Here is a 20,983-nt window from a genome sequence, read left to right as displayed (position 1 = left end):
GAGATAGATAGATAGAGAGGCGGAGAGAGAGAGAGAGAGAGAGAGAGAGAAAGGAAGGGAAGGGAGGGAGAGGGCCACCGAGGGGTGACAAAGTGAGTCAACATCAGTGTCAAGTTTGAACTTAATGCCAGCGAGAGGAGGAGGGGGGAGGCGCGCAAAGAGTCCAGCATGAGGCACACATAATGGAGAGATAGAGCAATGATAAATACATGATGGGATCCCATTTTTAAATACATAATGTCAATATTGACTGAGGAGAATAAACATCACTAAAGTACCCAAGTCCCGGAAGATATATTTAACATATTGAACTTAGATAAGAAACATTTGTTCTCATTAATATAACATAAAAACAATTACAATTGGTATAATTACACATAAATACAATTAGTCAATCACATCTAAAGCTTAAAGCTATTAATATTTAAAATAAAAACAGGCTATACACTCAACCTGCTTAATTATGATGTATTATTATTATTGATTATGTATTATTGCACTACAAATTTGATGTGATCTCTTCCATATTTATTTGTTTATACATTCTTAGTCTATTTATCTATCAATAATCAATAATATATATAGAATTAAAAACATAATATCTGCATTCTAACATTTTTTCCCTCCATTGTCATAATTTAGTTTATTTTGAACATGCTGAACAAAATTAATGAACATAATATAATATAATATAATATTCCACTGTGTAACAATGCAACCTCCCCCCAAAAGGAGTATTTTATTGTAATAAATCATTAAATAATTCAATTTACCATATTTACTTTTTGTTTTTGCTTTAGCTAAAATAAAATATTATTTGTATTATTATTTATCAATGATGTGGGCATTCTATTTCTTCACAATGTATGAGCCGCACATTAAAAAATATACTATAGAAATAGTCAAATATTACATATTTAATGGTTTGCTTCATTAAATCCTCCATAAATTCTGAAATATTTCAATAATGAGCATAATATTATATTTACCATATTTACTTTTTGTTTTTGCTTTAAATAAATCAAATATTATTTGTATTATTATTTATCAATGATGTGGGCATTTTATTTCTTCACAATGTATGAGCCGCACATTAAAAAATATACTATAGAAATAGTCAAATATGACATATTTAATGTTTTGCTTCATTAAATCCTCAATAAATTGTGAAATATTTCAATAATTAGCATAATATTAATCAAAATAATAATAATAACAAATGCTTTTCCTTGTCAAAGTGTCCCGTCTAAGTTAAGAGACTTAAACTTAAACTTGATCACACACACACACACACATATGTGACGTGAGGTGTAACTAATGACGCAGGTATGACGGTTTGTATGCAGCATCAAGCAGTGTGGTTTAAATATATCTCTTAGCTGGAAGATGGAGGCAGAGGCTAGAGATGGAGGGAGCGAAGAGGAAGTATGTGACTTTGGGGTGGGTGCAGGGGCTTGGGGATGGGGAGGGTGCCAGCTTGTTTTATTTCCGGTTGACAAGACTTTGCGCTCCCTTTCTCTCTGTCGCTCCCTCTCTCTTTCATACTCGCCTATTCTTTCTACGCCTCTGAACCCCCCCCCCCTTCCATCCACCCCACAACCATTGCTCTGAGTCTATCTTCCCCCTCTTTCTCAGAGGTTCATCACGTTAACATCATCTATTAAACTATAATAGACGCCATCACAACATCGGGGGAAAAAGTGTATTGTCATTTTTTTCAACATTTTTTTCAGCCCTTGTGTAGACAATTGACTTTTATAGCCTGGAGTCCAATGATGGGTGTAGAAGGGATCTTGATGGACAGATATGGACTTATACTGGACCCCTATTTCTAAGACTGAGGGCTATATTTATTATTTAGTTATGCAAAAACTTCAAACAAAAAAAATCAAAAATTTTGGTGCTGACCAAGATAAATTGCGAAAAAGGTGTCTTCTATTTTTCCTAAATAATTTTTTTGAATGATTTCATGAGGGCGGCACGGCGGTCGAGTGGTTAGCGCACAGACCTCACAGCTAGGAGACCAGGGTTCAACTCCACCCTCGGCCATCTCTGCGTGGAGTTTGCGTGGGTTTTTTCCGGGTACTCCGGTTTCCTCCCACATTCCAAAAACATGCTAGGTTAATTGGCGACTCCAAATTGTCCATAGGTATGAATGTGAGTGTGAATGGTTGTTTGTCTATATGTGCCCTGTGATTGGCTGGCTGGCCACCAGTACAGGGTGTACCCCGCCTCTCGCCCAAAGACAGCTGGGATAGGCTCCAGCACCCCCCGCAACCCTCGTGAGGAAAAGCAGTAGAAAATGAATGAATGGATGAATGATTTAATGAGGTCACGGGTGCAGCAGTCTCAGTAACAAAGTCCAGACATTCTGGTGTCTCGCAACTTCTTCCAGTTCCACCAGGAGGCCACTAAGGTCGGGCCCGGTCGGCTGTGGGACATAATCTCTCCAGCATGTCCTCGGTCTTCCCCAAACTGGGCATGCCCGGAACACCTCACCATGCAGGGAGGCGTCCAGGAGGCATCTCAACTGACTTCTCTTGATGTGATGGAGTAGTGGCTTTATTCTGAGCCCCTCCCACATGACTGAGGGTGAGTTCAGACACCCGATGGAGTAAAGTCATTTCAGTCGTTTGTATCTGCGATTACGTTCTTTCGGTCACAATCCAAAAAACAATCCAAGAGCACAAAGTTCAACAAGTAAATTGAGAGCTCTCTGGAGACGACCTCAAGCTCCAACCTCCCCTCACTCGTGAAGAAGACCCCAAGATACTTGAACTCCTCCACCTGGGGCGAGACCTCAGGATGCTGGGTGCAATACGCCCAGAAGCTTCAGACTCAGCTGTGAACCAGCCCAGGAAACGTTGAAGACCACTGCCTGATAAGGCTATCAGGACCACATCGTCTGCGAATAGCAGAGACGAGATCCCCTAAACTGGACTCCCTCAACGCCTTGGCTGCGCCTGCAAATTCTGTCCGTTAAAATGATGGACAGCCTTGGCTTAGGCCAACGGAAACAGGCTCGACTGGTAAACCAGGTTTGTGGTCCAGTTTTACAAGAACCGAATCAAGCACCAATCCCGCACTCACGGAGCACCTCCCACAGGACACTGTGAGGGACACGGTCAAATGCCTCTACAAAGCACATGTAGACCGGTTGGGCAAACTCTCATCTCCCCTCCAGTACCCTAGCGCTGATCCAGTGTTCCGCAATGGAGACGAAAACCACATTGCACCTCCTGTAGCCAAGGTTTGATGGTTGTACCCTTCGATACAGAACCATGGAATTAACTCCAAGAGAGGCTGAGGGGTGTGACCCCCCTCTATTTCGGATGACCCTTCGGTCACCCATCTTGAAAAGGGGGACAACTATCCTGGTCTGCCATTCCAGAAGTACTGTTCCCAACTCCCAAGAGGCCTGTCAATGCCAACCAAAACAGCCCCTCAACATCAAGAGCCTTGAGGAACTCATCCACCCCCAGAGCTTTGCCCCCAGGGAGTGTTTCGACGATCCAGATACGTCAGCCACTCTGATGGAACTGTTCGTTTTTGTGTCCTCTGACTCTGCTTCCTCTACTGTTGTTTGGTGTGGAGGCACAAACGACAGTCAGGACCCTTTCCCCAACCCAAAGGCTTAGGGAAATGACCCTCTTGTTCACCGGGGATGACTCAAACACGGAGGCACCAAGCCGGGGGGCTATTAATAAACCCACACTGGGACCCAAACATTGGTCCAGGTGAGTCCGACTATGTCTCGTCAGAATGTCTCATCCGTCTGCACAAGCTCGGGCTCCTCCCCCAGCAAAGAAGTGACATTCCAAGTCCAAATAACCAGATTTGGCTGCCAAAACAAGCAGTTGGTGTTTGCAAAATACAAGGATTCTTGAATGTGTCATGTTATGTTTATTCATTCATTCATTTTCTACCTCTTATCCCCAAAAGGGTCACGGGGGTTCTAGAGCCTATCCCAGCTGTCTTTGGGCGAGAGGCGGGGTACACCCTGGACTGGTGGCCAGCCAATCACAGGGCACATATAGACAAACAACCATTCACACTCACATTCATACCTATGGACAATTTGGAGTCGCCAATTAACCTAGCATGTTTTTGGAATGTGGGAGGAAACCGGAGTACCCGGAGAAAACCCACACAGAGATGGCCGAGGATGGAATTGAACTCAGGTCTCCTAGCTGTGTGGCCTGCGTGCTAACCACTTGATGACCGTGCAGCCCGTGAATAGACTGCTGTTTATTTCTTTTCTTGAATGAGACTTTTCATTCATTCATTTTCTACCGCTTTTCCTCACGAGGCTCGCGGGGGTGCTGGAGCCTATCCCAGCTGTCTTCGAGCGAGAGGCGGGGTACACCCTGGACTGGTGGCCAGCCAATCACAGGGCACATATAGACAAACAACCATTCACACTCACATTCATACCTATGGACAATTTGGAGTCGCTAATTAACCTAGCATGTTTTTGGAATGTGGGAAGAAACCGGAGTACCCGGAGAAAACCCACGCATGCATGGGAGAACATGCAAGCGCCACACAGAGATGGCCAAGGGTGGAATTGAACTTGGGTTTCCTAGCTGTGTGGCCTGCGTGCTAACCACTTTATCACCGTGCAGCCCGCCTATAGACTGCTGTTTATTTCTTTTCTTGAATGAGACTTTTCATTCATTCATTTTCCTATCCCAGCTGTTTTTGGGCGAGAGGCGGGGTACACCCTGGACTGGTGGCCAGCCAATCACAGGGCACATATAGACAAACAACCATTCACACTCACATTCATACCTATGGACAATTTGGAGTCGCCAATTAACCTAGCATGTTTTTGGAATGTGGGAGGAAACCGGAGTACCCGGAGAAAACCCACGCATGCACGGGGAGAACATGGAAACGGCACACAGAGATGGCCGAGGGTGGAATTGAACTCGTGTCTCCTAGCTGTGAGGTCTGCGCGCTAACCACTCGCCTGCCGTGCAGCCCCATGTTATGTTTATCTCTTATTATTTATAACTATTTCTAATCATTATTTATTATAAAAATTCTTCTTTTATACACTGCAATAGAGGTGAAACAGAAACTTCCTACTCCTTTTGGACATGTAGAACGGTGAATTGAATTATGTGATTTATCCCATAATGCCACGCATTATAAATAATAAAATTAAACTATTACAATTTCCATAAAAAGTATTTGAATAAGACAACTTTACAAGAATAGAAAAGAGATCCGTTCTCAACTACCGCTCGCACGCTCTCTCTTGCGTTCCCTTTCTTGTAAAGTCATTGCTGCATCTCATTGTGTTCCAGTTGTTGGAATGTGGCCTAACCTATGTGATCCCTATGTGCTGAGTGCAATAATGTGTGAGCGTGTGAGTGTGTGTGACGGCGCGTGCTTCGCTGCAAAGATTCATGTAGCTCCAGGACATGCTTTTTTTTTTTTTTAGTGCATCTTGTTAGTTCATTCCTGTCACCTCTCTCTCTCTCTCTCTCTCACTCGCTCGCCATCCCTTGCTTTTTTGCCGCTGAAGGGGGGTTGGGGAAGGGGTGGTGGACATGGGAGGGGAGGGCAAGTGTGTGCGTGTGGAGGCAGTCACCATGGTTACAATGCCACGACAAATATTCATCAAGATGTTAAAATAAAAACAACAAACCGGAGTGCATTATAATTGCTCTTACTGACTGGATCCTGTAATGCATTCATATCTGATGAGTGATCGGGGCAGGTCGGTGGGGCGGCCATCTTTGCTTTAAGGTAGTCATGTGACGCACAAATGCTAACTTGTTGTGTTATTTCTCCTTTACCTGTTAATGGAATTCCCTATAAGGACTTCCATGAGACTCTTTTTCCTTACCGCCGCCGCCGCCGCCGCCACCACCACCACCCACCTCCATCTCTTGCTCTTCCTCTACTGTTGTGTAGCCCCAGGCCATAGTGTGATGTGTCCTCCCTCTGTCCCTCCCTCCCTCTCCCTCTCTCTCTGTCCCTGTCACCTTCAATTGCTCTATGAAACTAGACACACTGCCTGGGGCACGAGAGAGCCAGCGAGCGAGGGCGCCGGGGAGGGAGGAGAGCGAAAAAAGAGAGATGGACAGCTTTAAAGACAAACAGAAGGAATAAACATTGGGTGTCATGAGAAGAAAGGAAAGTGACCCACAGCCCAAATGTGGATAAAAAAAATCAGTATTATGATGCAAGGTGAGCACAGCCGGACCTAGGAGGCCATTTGACCTTTAACCTGGGTATCTTGGAGTTAATCAGGAAATTTAGCAACAGCAAACACCTTGCTAAACAGGTTTCAAGTAACACAGGGGGCACGGCGAAACACAAGGAACATGAAACCATATTACGCGACCGTGGGAGGTTAACCTTTAACAAGGAGTCATGTGACTGTTTTTGTTTCTGACGTGCCGTGAATAGAAAAACAAGAATATAATATATGAGCTGATATATGCTGTAAAAACGATACATAATTATAACTAATCCAAAAAATAAAGGGAACACCAAAATAACACATTCATGATCTGAATGAATGAAATATTTTTATTAAATACTTTGTTCTTTAAATGTTGACAACAAAATCACACAAAAATTATGAAAGGAAATCACTTTTTTTGCATTTATTAAAATTACACTCAAAATTAAAGTAGAAAAAACACTACATGCTGGTCCAACTGTGATGTATTGTCCTTAAAACAAGTGAAAGTGAGGCTCAGTAGTGTGTGTGGCCTCCATATTTGATTTCAATGATGTGAGTGCATGATGTGAGTTACAATATGATGTTTAAGTGTTCTCTTATTGTATAAAACCTTTAAAAATTTTGCAAGGCAAAAAAATTTATATATTCATCATGGCAAGATGCCATAACACACACATAGTCAGCCATTTTGATTTGCAGGTGCCATTAAAATATTTTTAAAAAGGATTAAACATGCCTGATACAGTTCCGGTAGGAGGAGCTTCCGCTTGCATTCGGGTTATTCTATTGGTTCAGGTGGACCACTATGCCGCCTTCTCATTGGTCAAATTGGTCAACCAGGTATCATAATGATTGTGCGTTGCAGTTTGTTCTTTTGGATTGTGGCCGGAACTGTTTGTTCTTCAATCTGTACCTCTTTTTGGATGTTACTGGACTACAACACCGCACCATAGCCGGAAACGGGATTTATCTTCCTTGTTTACTCAATCAAAACACAACAGTTTGGGTGTTCATTTGTTGTTTCACATTCACGAGGCGGGAAGGTCGACGACGTAGACAAACGACATTTTCTGCGGATTCTAACTCCCTTTAAAACCTACTATTTAATTTTACGTCTTTGTGGGCTGGACTACATCTAATCTGTGGCGAGAAACACCCCGCAAAATGTCTCTAAAGTCAGAGTTGATTGTTATTTTTTGGGGAGTAACAGGTGAGTGGCCGTCTATATAGTCTTGCTAGTCGCCGCCATGTCTGTTTCTTTGTCCTTTTTTAAAATTAATATAACGGAACAGCGTATCTTTCATTACACATTGTTTCAATCTCCTCCAATCATAAAAAAAGCTTGAGCAATCGGCGTATGTATTGTCATTGATGGCTGAATTGTTTTATTTATTATTTATCTACCTAAAAGTGTCCGGAAAGTTCCCATTTAAGATGGCTATTAATGTATGGCTTCACTATTGTGCCACTCTGTAAGGAAGTTATGCAGTTCTGCTACAAATACAAACATGTATTGTAAATATTTTGATTAATTTATTTAAAAACACAAATAAGTGATTTTTCCCCCCATTGTTCCACTTAAAAATGTAATGTGTTTTCACATCTAGGATTTTTGGCCTTGTCATATGCGATAGATTGTGGTCAACCACCCCTGTTGGAGAACAGGATTGTAGGAGGAATGGATGCCTCAGACGGGGAGTGGCCCTGGCAAGTGGATATACAGGTGGGTCCCTACAGACACAGGCACTCCTCCAACTCAACCACCTTTACCCCACAGCCCTTAATTGTATCTGGTGTGTTTCCAAGCAGTGTAGAAGTCATTTGTTTTATCAAGATGACCTGAGGACAGAGGGATCCACTTGTGATGAAAAGATGACTCACATTGTGTTTGTGTTTTTTACAACATCCTGTTTTGCTTCCAGAAAGCTGGTGTTCATGTCTGTGGAGGCTCCATCATCACGGAGAACTGGATCCTGTCGGCAGCTCACTGTTTCCCAAAGTGAGAACACATACATACATATTATCAATGGCATGCTAAGTAGGTGAAAAGGCAACTCATTGTATATGTATATACTGCATGTATTCACATGAATGCATATATTTGTGAAAGGGAATGCTGCACAAAAGGATAACAATGTGTCAAAGCATGCACTCTTCATGTGTTGCATGTGCGATTATTCTTCTGACAAGTGCACCACATGGTGGCCTGGGTTTACTTGCAAGTTCTCACACAGCTCAATTTGCCACTTAATGTTATGACCTGCAAGTGGGCATCTCTCATCTTTTTTTTTTTTTCAGTCCGTCTGACGTGAGTTCGTACATCATATACACCGGCCGCTACCAGCTCAACGGCTTCAACACTCACCAGTCAGTACACCGTGTGAGCTATGTGGTGATCCCATCCGGATACGTCGAGCCTCAGAGCGGTAAGGATGTAGCTCTGGTACGGCTGTCCATCCCAGTGGCCTGGTCAGATTGGATCCGTCCCGTGTGCCTCCCTGCCTCCGGCACCTTGTTTCCAGGTGGCATGCCATGTTACGTCACCGGCTGGGGGAACATCCGTACTGAAGGTGTGGCTCGACTGAGGTTAGGTTTAGACATTTCTACATAGGGAAGATGTTTGCTAAGTCAGAAAACAGTTGCACTAGTTAGCATTGATACAGATGTATTAGGATAGATATTAGTACAGTGGTACCTTAGTTTTGGTTACTAGTTCATTCCAAAGAGTGTTGAAAACTGAATCATACAAAGTTTGAAACAATTTTTCCTTTAGGAAAACCCAATCAACTTGATCCAGACAAACAAAAACATTAACACAAAACACTGCTAGTATAGAACAATTATAGTTTAGCGTGCAGAAAACAATGTGAAATGCATATAAATGGCAAATGAAATGAGCATTTAATATCACTTTTACCTTACCTGTCATCAACTGATGCAACCACACCCACGCGTGAGGTGGTGCTTTGTGGCGCTTTGGCTTATTTTGCAGCCTTACTCGGTACAGAAACAAAGCAGAGAATAGAATACCAGCTTCCGGGGGCCTCTGATGGCCAAGTCTCTTTCCTTTTCCTCCTGAGCTCCCGACTCGGTGAGAATTGGCTCGCTATTGATATATCCATTCAGTCAGAGATCCAAGATGTCTCCATCATCCTGTGATGACAGGTGTGTGTCGACACCCACAGGTGATATCTTGTTCCTTCTGCTGATGAGATGTTTGTTTTCTACGCACACAGCACATCTTGTCCCAAGGCCCGGCCTTGCATGTGTCCCTATCTGGGTGGTGGCGCCTGTTTGTCTTTGCTGAAATGGGCTTACTGTACTTTTGCAAGACCTTTGACTCACTTAAACAGTTGTTCCTTTTTGTCCAATAGCTGATTAATACTGCATTATTTCTTATGGGCGATTTGTAATCACTCGCTTGATAGATGACTTGGTCAAATAGTCTTTTCTGTACTGTGCTCACTTTGAGGTACTTGGAATGATTGACTTATGTTTACTGAATCACTAAACTCTTATGAAATGCAATTCCATTAACACACTCTAACACCTCTACTTCTATGAAACCCTCTATTAGATCAAATACCAATTATGTTGAAATATTCTTGTTAAATCTCACACTAATATATATTGTATGTATATATATTGTTATGCTTTGTTAAATGAACTTATGCTAAACTCTTGAGTGTCCCTCTGCTGTAAAATCTATAACTGCATTATGCTAATGAGTACTTTTACAAAAACCAGGGCGTACGAAAATCAAGGTACCACTGTATACTACTAACGGATTGTTGATCATACAAGTGTATACTGTTTACTGAATGTACAAAAACTATTTTCTTCCATTTCAATTTTTAAAAAATATAATGAAACCTGAAATTGCGTCACACAAACTAGTCAAAGATTGAATAATTAGGATTTTTATGTTTAGTTTACCTTTTTATTGAGCATAGTAGGTGGTCAATGTAATGCTGTAGTGCAATATTTGTGGCTTTACAAGTCAGTGTTTTTTTTTTTTTTTGATAATGCAAACCAAATAACTATACATGTAATACTGCAATCAAAAAAGACATTGTGAAAACATTGTTCCCCTTTTCTCCCACTCCTCGCCCAGTCCCGCTACAAGGAGCGGGGACTCTGCAGGAGGTGAAAGTGCCAATCATCTCGCAGGGAACATGTCAAGAGATGTACCAGCTGGAGCAGGTGGACATCTTGTATGACATGATCTGTGCCGGCTACCAGGAGGGCGGCAAGGACTCCTGCCAGGTACTGTTGGATCATCTCCTTATGTTGCTTTGTTTACATTCCCGTTTGTGTGTGCGTGCCGCCTCGTAACCCCGCCTTCCTCCCCCTTCAGGGTGACTCAGGAGGGCCCCTTGTCTGCCAGATGGTGAATGGGACCTGGGTACAAGCCGGAGTGGTGAGTTTCGGGCTGGGCTGCGCTGAAGCCAACCAACCAGGTGTGTACGCCAGACTCACCAGCTACTCTAGCTTCATCAGAGACAACATACCGGAGATTCAGCTATACGGCCGAGCTCATCAGCACCAGCCAGGAGGGACCACCGTGGCTCTGCTTGGCTGTCTGTCCACCGTGCTGACCCTGCTTCGGCTATAAGTAAGCTTTAACTGTGTAAGTGGATTTTAGGGAAGGAAGGTAAACCCGCGCCAAATGAAGGGATTCATTTCATTGATACAGTCATTGAACATGAAGTAATATGCACCCAAAAAAAGTAATATAATCTTAATTTGTAGATCTTAAATGTGGTTTCTAAATGTTTTTGATACTTTTTTATTTTAAATGGTGACTGAACAATATTGTTTTGTGTATTTCAAATAAATTTCTTACAATACAGTGGGTCTTAGCATATGGTTTATAAAATCAATGTCACAAAAGGCAAAGCAATTAAAAGAAATACTTAAATTGTTTTCTAAATTTAACTTGTATTTTAACCTTGAGCTTCTTTTCAGTGTAGCCCTTAATCCTTTATGACAGGGGTCCCCAAACTTTTTCCAGTGAGGGCCACATGACTTTTCTTTCCTCTGAAGGGGGCCAGGGTCAGGGTCGTATGTTTGTTTATGTTCTATGACTGGGGCAAAGTGTGGTTGTAGTCACGTCACAATAGGTTACCATTTCCAGTTCTATGACAGAAAAATGACCATGCTTTATTGTTCAGGGGGCCGGGACAAATGTGGAAGTGGGCCGTGTCCGGCCCCCGGGCCTTAGTTTGGGGACAACTGCTCTATGATTTTTGAGTGCTAAATTTGACTCATGTGGCTAATAAAGGCCAGATTTTGACCATACTTTTATTCTAAAGAATAAGACATACCCAGCAAAGACGGTATAAAGCTCTAATTTTACTAGAGTTTGACATTCACAGTCTGACAAAAGGTGGATATTTTAAAATTCAAGATTGTATCAAAGTGAAAATGCACTGCTTAGTAATACAGTTTACAAAAACTACTTTTAAATGAATTGACTCAGTCAGGCATCAGGCGGGATGGAATCAGAGAGGATCATGGGCGAGCCGAGCTGGAGCTCCTGCTGCAGTGATTCCAGATCGGCCGGAGTCATGCGGTGAACCTCGCTCCAGTCAGATAAGAGGGAGGCCGAAAGTGGAGCCGAGTCGTAACTGCAAACAAAGATGTATTAGCGTGTGCATGACCAGAACCACCGTGAGCATAGATTAGCATCTTACCTGTCTCGGTCGCAGTGTTGCAACTCTGTAAGCGACTGGGTGAGAAGGTCGTCCAGGTCGAAGCCCACGCCGTAACCCGCCCCGCTGCCTTTAGGGGTGACAGAGAAGACCGGGGGCAACACATCCTCAACCTGAGAGAGGCCAAACCGGATTAATTCAACTTTGCTCTCTTCATAGCACACCAACTGAAAGCATGCAAACTGAGACCTACCTGTGACTTGGACAGCTGCAGTGTTACTGTGTGGATGTCGGGGGCGATGGAGGGGCCCTGTTGCCCAGTATCTGTGAATCCCAAACTGGCATGAGCCTGAGAGGGCACCCCCAAGGCTCCGCAGAGGGCATTTGTGGTCTGTGGCGCTGATTTCTCCCCGACAGAAGAGCACAGCTTCTCCATTGGTCCATCATTAGCAGAAGAGGGTGTGACATGATTGGCGCCGATATTGCCGTTGGTATCGCTGGTGCTAGTCTGGCCTTTGGTTAAAAAACTCTCCAGGGGGAGGAGCTGTGTCTGAGAGTCGGGTAGCGCTTGACTTTGGAGAAAGTTCTGTTGCGGCGGAGGCGGTGTCCTGTGCGCTTTTGCATGTTGTGATGGCCTCGTCTCTAATTGCTGTCCGTTCCAATTACCCAAGCAGTTGAAAGTGCTCGGGCCGCTGCGCTCGTCGTGAGGTTTGAGCATGTTGTTCTTAACAAAGCCGCCAGAGACGGCCATTAGGTCCACACAGCCAGTTACAGCAACAACATCTGCTGGTTTCCTCTGGCTCATTGAGAAAAGCAGCTGCTGGTTTTTACTGGGAGGTTGGAACAAACTGGCCTGACTGGCTTCAAGTTGAGAGATTAGCTGCTCATGAGATAGAAACATTGTCGCTTCTTTTTCCGCTTTACCGTTAGGTGACACTTGAGCGTTGTCACCCACAACCGTATGGTTCACAGTATAGTCTTTATTCTTGCCTCCGTCACTGCGGCTGTCCATCATCTTTGTCCATCGCTGTAAGAGGCTTTTGTCGTTATCGCTCAGTAGAACCCCGCCCAGCGAGTCCCCCTGCCTCCCTTCTCGCCGCTCCTTCTCTTTAAGTTTTCTCTCCCTTTCCCTCGCTCGTTCCTGCCTCTTCTTCCGCTTCTCTTCCCGCTCTCGCTGGCGCTCCTGAGCCGTGATAGGTCGCCGCGACTCCAGATCAGACAGAGATGAGGATGCTCCGCCTGTGGTGGCCGCCTCGGAGCCCAACGTGGACACACTGCCATCTGCAATACAAATGATTGACAAAACTTTATATATAGTTCCTGAAGACTACAATAGCACATCCAATAAGGCGGAAATATCCAATCCTACCTCCCCTGGCTTTATTTCGGAATAAAGCAGCTTTAAGAGCTGCTTTGGTGTCTTCCGATATGGCGCCATCTTTTCTGGTGCCCTCTCCGGTGCTTTGCGATGGCCTCTGGTTCTTTGCCAGCGACTGTGAGAGACTGTGAGACAGTGATTGAACCTGGGCCGCTGACAGCGACAGAGAAGGCACGGTCCCGGCAAGAGGCGTCATGGAGGAAGTGGGCTGGTTCTGGCCTGGCTGAGGACCTTGACCGGTGACCCGTGCCATGTTGTCCTGTGTCGTTTCCCCATCATGACCAGACACAGGAGTGGTTAGATCTATTGTCTCTGGCTGGCCGCTGTCCGAGCTGGCGCTGGGCATGTCCACGTCAACCGGGCCGCTTTCGCTTTTTGTGAGACACGGTAAAGTGAGGACGTCTTTGTTACAGGTGTCCATCTGAGTCGTGAACGCACGGTTTGGCTCGGCTGGTGTTTTTTGCTGTGTTGACTCGGGCGCTCTCATTTGCTGTATGTGCGGGGCTTGTCCAACATCTGTTGGACGTTGCGTGGAGTCGCTCAAGCTGGAGGAAACCTGAGTGACACACTGCTTGCTGCTCTGTGCTGCCGCAGTTCCTTCTCTATTCACTCTCGCTAACGGCCTGAACTGGAGCCTCTGACGAGAGCCTTGCTTGTTCCTATGAAAGTCCTGGATCTCCATCAGAATTTCCTCTTTTATTTGCTCCTTGCTCATCGGAAGCTTATCAAACTCAAAGTCAAAAGCCGGCACGCAAATGGGCTCATCGTCAGGATCGTGGTACTTCGCCAGATAAGGATGTTCCAGTGCTTGAGTCACACTTACGCGCTCACGTGGATCAAAGCGGAGCATGGATGCCAGCAGGTCCAATGCCTTGGCCTCAGCTTGCGGATAGACCTTAGCGAAGGGCACACCAGATTGGGATGGAAGACTCTGAACGTATGATCGGACCCTGTCGGCTCTAATAGCACCAATTAGCCCCTCGGGAGGGGTGCCCAACACGGACAAAATGAGCTGAAGCTGATGGACGTAGTGCTTCCCGGGAAAAAGCTGCTTTCGCCCCAACATTTCGGCAAAGATACATCCTACAGACCACATATCAATGGCCAAACTGTAGTGGTTCAGAGACAGCAGCAGCTCAGGAGCACGATACCATCGGGTTGCCACATATTCAGTCATGAAGGAATGGGACTCCTCCGGTTGAGAACTGAGACCCCTGGCCATGCCAAAGTCACCGATTTTTAGCTCGCAGTTCTCATTCACCAGCAGGTTGGAGGGCTTGAGGTCACGGTGGATAACGTTGGCGGAATGAACGTACTTAAGGCCACGAAGGAGCTGGTACAGGAAGTAGCGGGTGTGCTCCGGTGTGAGTGCTTGAGCGGAGTGGATGATCTGGTGCAAGTCGCTCTCCATGAGGTCCAGCACTACATAACTGCACAAATAAAAAAAATAATTAGAAACTAATGCTAATCACTAGCAATTAAAGCATATTTTTGCTTAGAAAAGCAGCACATACACAGACTTGAAGGCAGAGTGGGGAAGGTTAGGCTGCAGGATGTCATTGATGGCAATGATATTGTCATGTTTGAAGTGCTTGAGAATTTTCAGCTCCCTCAAGGTGCGCTTGGCGTTGGTCACCACTTCAAAGGCATTGGAGATCTTCTTTATCGCCACCTGCTGGCCTGAGGTATGTAAAGCACAGAAAGAATAACATTGAAGTATATACTTGCAATACACAGTGAATAAGTGTGTTTGAAAACTAAACATCCGTACCATTGTCTCGTCTCCTGGCAGACGACACAACACCATAGGCCCCGGTACCGATGGTTTCAATGACGTCATATTCCTCACCCACATCAAACTTCACATCTAACGAGTGTTTCTTGAGAAGAGCCAAGTTTTTGGCAGTCGTGCTGGTGTCTGTGTTTCCTCCCATTGCCTTTACTGCATGGTGGTTTTCGTTGCCTTTCACTGTTGTCATTCTTTCAGGATCCAAGGCCACAGGTTGACCGTTTTTACCAACTCCACCCTCCTCAGATGACATCTGTAGAAATGACAGAGATATTTTATTATTTATTGGAACATTGTTTCACTTGTGGACAGCATAATATAACCACCAATAGCCGTTAGTTACCTATTAATTATTGGCCAATCAATAATTGACAGCATGTGCATAAGAAACAACCCCTGGACTGAAACGTACATGCCAAACAATTTAGCATGTATTTTACAATTTTACATGCCAGTGAAGTAAATGGAATATCACACAGTGTTTAGCAACAGGTTAAAGACGGCAAAATCCGGCAGTTATCTCCACATCTATCACGACAGGGGCGTAGCCTGCTCAACCTTTCCAATGCTTTCAAATAACCAACGACATCAAGTCTGTGTAGTTTTTGTGTGTATAAAACCAACCGTGTAGGTGTGTTTTTGAGAAGGACGCCAGCAAAATACCGCTTACATCAGCCTTTTTTTTGTTAATCCCGTGGTAGCATGTCGGTCTCTTATTTTTAATCTGCCGTTTCCTTGTCTTTGTCTTCTTCTTCTGTGTCGTTTCAGGCGTTAGCCAGTCATGAAGTCGTACTACCGCCATCTGCTGGACAAAAGGTACATAGCGTTAAGGGTTGGCCAATTAATTCGGCGACAATAATGACGCTAAGCGATGCTACATTGTTTAGTTGAACGACGATTCCGTGTGCTAAAGAATCCTGTACATAAAGTAGATTCATTTCCCGAATATCATCACCAAGGAGACAAATAAATTAGGCGCACTCTTTCCGGAATGTCTTGTTGATTCCGCATTGCATTTTGATTGGCATTTATTTAGCCAATCAAAATCATGTGACATCTGGTATTGTTATCCAATAGAAATCAAAGAAGGCGGAACAAGCATTTAAACCCTAGTTTTCATCGTATTTCTAATGATTTTTGACATTTTTTCGATATTAACCATCACCAAAAACGAAATAATTACATGTATGTATTTACATTAACGTGGTATATGCTTTGTGTTTACACTACACTATAATGACTCATCTGTGAGTTAACATGTTCACTCTAAATAAACACAAATTACGCCACTCCTGTCCCGGGGTCCAACATCTGGCCGACCAATGAAAAGGCGTGTCTGGACTCCGCAGAGCCAATCAAAAGTGAGCACAGTGGACAGACCCAGTCTCAACCCCACAGTGGCAGCAGAACATCACTTCTTCCTGGCTGGTGTCGGAGGGGTCATTTTTGGTGGATTAATCATGGCAGCATCAGACATACCCGCGTGGGAGAGGAAAGCCCGCATGTTTTTGGGCGTCTTTGGCTTGATTTTGTCTCTTTACGCTCTTCACGTGGAATTATCCCGCGAACACGACCCCGAGTACAGAGCGATGTGCGATCTGGGGGAGTCTGTGAGCTGCTCCAAAGTGTTCACCTCCAGGTGTTGTGTTTTTTTCACTCGGGTGCAAGAATGCATGGTGTGGGATTTAACTAAATGGTATTTTGTGGCAACCCCCCCTACAGCACTCACCCCCCACCCCTTGAGTGCCACGTTATACACCCTACCCTCTCACATGGAAGGACTTTTCACCTCCTTTCAAAACTTCTCATGTTGTTATCTTGCAAGTTTCACCACAAAACCAGTCTCAGTTTCTATTTTTAACTCTTGTTTATTATGATGGTTTTCAGATGGGGACGTGGTTTTGGCTTGGTGCAGTTCTTTGTCCCCAAAGATAGCCCTCTGAACCAGCCCAACAGCGTACTTGGCCTTGTGTTTTATACTCTGCAGCTTGGCCTGGGTGAGTAAAATGACACAGAATTATAGCATGCTCTGCATTCCAGCTACATTCTGTGTAAATATTGTTGGATCGATGTCTAGTGGGGTGTATGGTGGTTGTTTACGACCCAGCTGTGGTCCAACTTCCTACCGTTTTTGTCTTTTATGGCAGGTCTGTCCCTTTCCAAAAAAGCGGCTCTCATCCTGGTGCTGTCGTCTTGGGTTTCTGTGGCTGGATCGCTCTACCTGGCCTTTATTCTGGCCTTCGTCCTGGGGGACTTCTGCATGGTCTGCATATCGACATATGCAGTCAATTTTGCCTTACTCTACACCAACGTCAAGCGAAGGAGCGCCATAGAAGGGCACAAGGAGAAGGCAGGATAAAGTAAGATGTTCCATTCAGCACCTATGGTGTTTTTTTGCCTTGTTTACACCTGCTGAGACTTCACACCAAACCAGGACTCATCTCCATTCTTCAATCAGTCATGTTGTTGAACTGTCATTGTACAGTCTGATGTGATTACATTCAACCGTACTTCTCCAAATAGATATTAAAAACTAATTGTTTTTAAAAAGTCCAGCTCTGTATTATTAATGTTTTAGCATAGCAGCTCCTAATGGGATGATGTCACCACCACCATCAAGGTACGGTACTGTTTTCATAATAATGAACCTGTAATGAGTCCTTCTCGCCACTGGAGAGCGCTAACTTCACTTCATTTTGTAAGTAAATACAATATCAGTGAGAGCAGTTTTTGCCTCGTAATGAGTCCTTCCCGCCATTAAAGAGCGCTAACTTCCCTTCAGTTTGTGAGTATACACACACATCAGTAAGAGCAGCTTTTGCCTTGTAATGAGTCCTTCTAACCACTAGAGAGCGCTAACCTTACTTCATTTTTTAAGTAAACACATCAGTGAGAGCAGTTTTTGCCTTGTAATGAGTCCTTCTCGCCACTAGAGAGCGCTAACTTCACTTCATTTTGTAAGTAAACACACACAATATCAGTGAGAGCAGTTTTTGCCTTGTAGTGAGTCCTTCTTGCCACTAGAGAGCGCTAACTTCACTTAATTTTGTAAGTAAATACAACATCAGTGAGCAGTTTTTGCCTTGTAATGAGTCCTTCTCACCACTAGAGAGCGCTAACTTCACTTCATTTTGTAAGTATACACAAACATCAGTGAGAGTAGTTTTTGCATTGTAATGAATCCTTCTCGCCACTAGAGAGCGCTAACATTACTACATTTTGTGAGTATACACACATCAGTGAGAGCAATTTTTGCCTTGTAATGAGTCCTTCTCGCCACTAGAGAGCGCTAACTTCACTTCATTTTGTAAGTAAATACATCAGTGAGAGCAGTTTTTGCCTCGTAATGTGTCCTTCTCACCACTAGAGAGCGCTAATGTAACTTCATTTTATAAGTAAATACACACACACACACACAACATCAGTGAGAGCAGTTTTTGCCTTGTAATTAGTCCTTCTCGCCACTAGAGAGCGCTAACTTCACTTCATTTTGTAAGTAAATACATCAGTGAGAGGAGTTTTTGCCTCGTAATGTGTCCTTCTCGCCACTACAGAGCGTTAACGTCACTTCATTTTGTAAGTAAATACACACAACATCAGTGAGAGCAGTTTTTGCCTTGTAATGAGTCTTTCTCGCCACTAGAGAGCGCTAACTTCACTTCATTCTGTAAGTAGATACATCAAGTGAGAGCAGTTTTTGCCTCGTAATGTGTCCTTCTCACCACTAGAGAGCGCTAATGTCACTTAATTTTATAAGTAAATACACAAAACATCAGTGAGAGCAGTTTTTGCCTTGTAATTAGTCCTTCTCGCCACTAGAGAGCGCTAACTTCACTTCATTTTGTAAGTAAATACATCAGTGAGAGGAGTTTTTGCCTTGTAATGAGTCCTTCTCGCCACTAGAGAGCGCTAATGTCACTTCATTTTGTAAGTAAATACAATATCAGTGAGAGCAGTTTTTGCCTCGTAATGAGTCCTTCCCGCCATTAAAGAGCGCTAACTTCCCTTCAGTTTGTGAGTATACACACACATCAGTAAGAGCAGCTTTTGCCTTGTAATGAGTCCTTCTAACCACTAGAGAGCGCTAACTTCACTTCATTTTGTAAGTAAACACACACAATATCAGTGAGAGCAGTTTTTGCCTTGTAGTGAGTCCTTCTTGCCACTAGAGAGCGCTAACTTCACTTAATTTTGTAAGTAAATACAACATCAGTGAGCAGTTTTTGCCTCGTAATGAGTCCTTCTCACCACTAGAGAGCGCTAACTTCACTTCATTTTGTAAGTAAATACACACAACATCAGTGAGAGTAGTTTTTGCCTTGTAATGAATCCTTCTCACCACTAGAGAGCGCTACCTTCACTTCATTTTGTAAGTAAATACAACATCAGTGAGAGTAGTTTTTGCCTTGTAATGAGTCCTTCTCGCCACTAGAGAGCGCTAACTTCACTTCATTTTGTAAGTAAATACATCAGTGAGAGGAGTTTTTGCCTTGTAATGAGTCCTTCTCGCCACTAGAGAGCGCTAATGTCACTTCATTTTGTAAGTAAATACATCAGTGAGAGCAGTTTTTGCCCTGTAATGAGTCCTTCTCGCCACTAGAGAGCGCTAACTTCACTTCATTTTGTAAGTAAATACAATATCAGTGAGAGCAGTTTTTGCCTCGTAATGAGTCCTTCCCGCCATTAAAGAGCGCTAACTTCCCTTCAGTTTGTGAGTATACACACACATCAGTAAGAGCAGCTTTTGCCTTGTAATGAGTCCTTCTAACCACTAGAGAGCGCTAACTTCACTTCATTTTGTAAGTAAACACACACAATATCAGTGAGAGCAGTTTTTGCCTTGTAGTGAGTCCTTCTTGCCACTAGAGAGCGCTAACTTCACTTAATTTTGTAAGTAAATACAACATCAGTGAGCAGTTTTTGCCTCGTAATGAGTCCTTCTCACCACTAGAGAGCGCTAACTTCACTTCATTTTGTAAGTAAATACACAACATCAGTGAGAGTAGTTTTTGCCTTGTAATGAATCCTTCTCACCACTAGAGAGCGCTACCTTCACTTCATTTTGTAAGTAAATACAACATCAGTGAGAGTAGTTTTTGCCTTGTAATGAGTCCTTCTCGCCACTAGAGAGCGCTAACTTCACTTCATTTTGTAAGTAAATACATCAGTGAGAGGAGTTTTTGCCTTGTAATGAGTCCTTCTCGCCACTAGAGAGCGCTAATGTCACTTCATTTTGTAAGTAAATACATCAGTGAGAGCAGTTTTTGCCCTGTAATGAGTCCTTCTCGCCACTAGAGGAAGCAGACGTCCACCCACCCGTCCACATTCGACGCCGCTCACAAGGATGAGAGAGTAGAGAGACAATTAATTTAAAATTTAAGTTCCCTTCCAAAACAAACCACTTTACATCAGGACAACAACTATTAACACTTTTTATTCTTCACTATAATAAAAAGAATAAAAATGTTACGAAATGTTAAAAAATGCCCTAGAATGAGTTCATCTTACCCTAAGAAGAGCCAAAAGCAAAGCGCCAGTTCGTAATTGGTCCTTCTCGACACTAAAGGCCGCTACATTCACCTTACTGGCGTGAGAGTATTTTCTCGCCAAGAAGGGGCTAATTTTTCCCATGTAATGACCCTTTCTCACCACTGGAGGGCGTAATTTCAGTTAATTACGATGTTGTTGCCTCACAAGCTTGTAAATACACAGGACTTGATGGAAACTGTCCTTTATGCCGATAGATGGCATAAAGATGATTATTTTAATTATATTTTGGTTGAGGAAAAGCGGTTGAAAATGAATGAATGAATGTACATATAATATTCATAATATTTAATGTATGCTTTCTTAATGACACGACCATAGACTAAAAACTAACTCTTAATGGAGCACTATTAGATAATTTCTTCCCTTGACAATTACTGACATGCATAACAAGACATTTGAACTTTCCTAAC

General features: G+C 43.6%; 3 protein-coding genes across 4 annotated transcripts; 2 read left to right on the top strand and 1 right to left on the bottom strand.

The window, feature by feature from the left end:
* The first annotated feature begins 7,021 nt into the window (after positions 1–7,021).
* On the top strand, positions 7,022–11,071 carry LOC131110037 (serine protease 33). Its single transcript, XM_058062684.2, has 6 exons — positions 7,022–7,412; positions 7,810–7,925; positions 8,125–8,201; positions 8,501–8,772; positions 10,317–10,468; positions 10,560–11,071. Exons 1-6 carry the CDS (start codon positions 7,367–7,369, stop codon positions 10,815–10,817), a joined length of 921 nt encoding a protein of 306 aa, XP_057918667.2. The 5' UTR covers positions 7,022–7,366; the 3' UTR covers positions 10,818–11,071.
* Positions 11,072–11,460: 389 nt separating this feature from the next.
* Positions 11,461–15,788, bottom strand: mapk7 (mitogen-activated protein kinase 7). 2 transcript variants are annotated; one of them, XM_058062682.2, is made up of 7 exons: positions 15,648–15,788; positions 15,006–15,276; positions 14,749–14,914; positions 13,226–14,664; positions 12,110–13,137; positions 11,899–12,029; positions 11,461–11,832 (listed from the first exon to the last, which is right to left on the bottom strand). In XM_058062682.2, the coding sequence occupies exons 2-7, from the start codon at positions 15,274–15,276 to the stop codon at positions 11,685–11,687; spliced, it is 3,183 nt and encodes a 1,060-aa protein (XP_057918665.2). In that variant the 5' UTR covers positions 15,648–15,788; the 3' UTR covers positions 11,461–11,684. The 2 variants fall into 2 exon arrangements, with proteins under 2 accessions (XP_057918665.2, XP_057918666.2); XM_058062683.2 differs by having other exon boundaries at positions 15,694–15,780.
* Positions 15,789–16,330: 542 nt separating this feature from the next.
* On the top strand, positions 16,331–17,573 carry vkorc1 (vitamin K epoxide reductase complex, subunit 1). The gene is made up of 3 exons (XM_058062685.2): positions 16,331–16,662; positions 16,911–17,020; positions 17,171–17,573. Exons 1-3 carry the CDS (start codon positions 16,346–16,348, stop codon positions 17,380–17,382), a joined length of 639 nt encoding a protein of 212 aa, XP_057918668.2. The 5' UTR covers positions 16,331–16,345; the 3' UTR covers positions 17,383–17,573.
* Positions 17,574–20,983: the final 3,410 nt, after the last annotated feature.

The sequence above is a fragment of the Doryrhamphus excisus genome, unplaced genomic scaffold (assembly GCF_037039965.1).
Source record: "Doryrhamphus excisus strain RoL-2023G ecotype Guam unplaced genomic scaffold, RoL_Dexc_Guam_v1.1 HiC_scaffold_24, whole genome shotgun sequence".
NCBI classification, from domain to species: domain Eukaryota; kingdom Metazoa; phylum Chordata; class Actinopteri; order Syngnathiformes; family Syngnathidae; genus Doryrhamphus; species Doryrhamphus excisus.
Note: the sequence above shows the minus strand (reverse complement) of the source record. Positions and strands in the feature narration are given on the sequence as shown.

Excerpts from the sequence above, each read along its gene's own strand:
- LOC131110037 (XM_058062684.2), top strand. The coding sequence starts at position 7,367 with ATGTCTCTAAAGTCAGAGTTGATTGTTATTTTTTGGGGAGTAACAG. Across the intron at positions 7,926-8,124 it reads CCTGGCAAGTGGATATACAG|AAAGCTGGTGTTCATGTCTG; the intron begins GTGGGTCCCTAC and ends TTTTGCTTCCAG. Across the intron at positions 10,469-10,559 it reads GCGGCAAGGACTCCTGCCAG|GGTGACTCAGGAGGGCCCCT; the intron begins GTACTGTTGGAT and ends CTCCCCCTTCAG.
- mapk7 (XM_058062682.2), bottom strand. The coding sequence starts at position 15,276 with ATGTCATCTGAGGAGGGTGGAGTTGGTAAAAACGGTCAACCTGTGGCC. Across the intron at positions 14,665-14,748 it reads CACTCTGCCTTCAAGTCTGT|TTATGTAGTGCTGGACCTCA; the intron begins GTATGTGCTGCT and ends TTATTTGTGCAG. Across the intron at positions 11,833-11,898 it reads CAACACTGCGACCGAGACAG|TTACGACTCGGCTCCACTTT; the intron begins GTAAGATGCTAA and ends CTTTGTTTGCAG.
- vkorc1 (XM_058062685.2), top strand. The coding sequence starts at position 16,346 with ATGAAAAGGCGTGTCTGGACTCCGCAGAGCCAATCAAAAGTGAGCACA. Across the intron at positions 16,663-16,910 it reads TCCAAAGTGTTCACCTCCAG|ATGGGGACGTGGTTTTGGCT; the intron begins GTGTTGTGTTTT and ends GATGGTTTTCAG. Across the intron at positions 17,021-17,170 it reads TACTCTGCAGCTTGGCCTGG|GTCTGTCCCTTTCCAAAAAA; the intron begins GTGAGTAAAATG and ends CTTTTATGGCAG.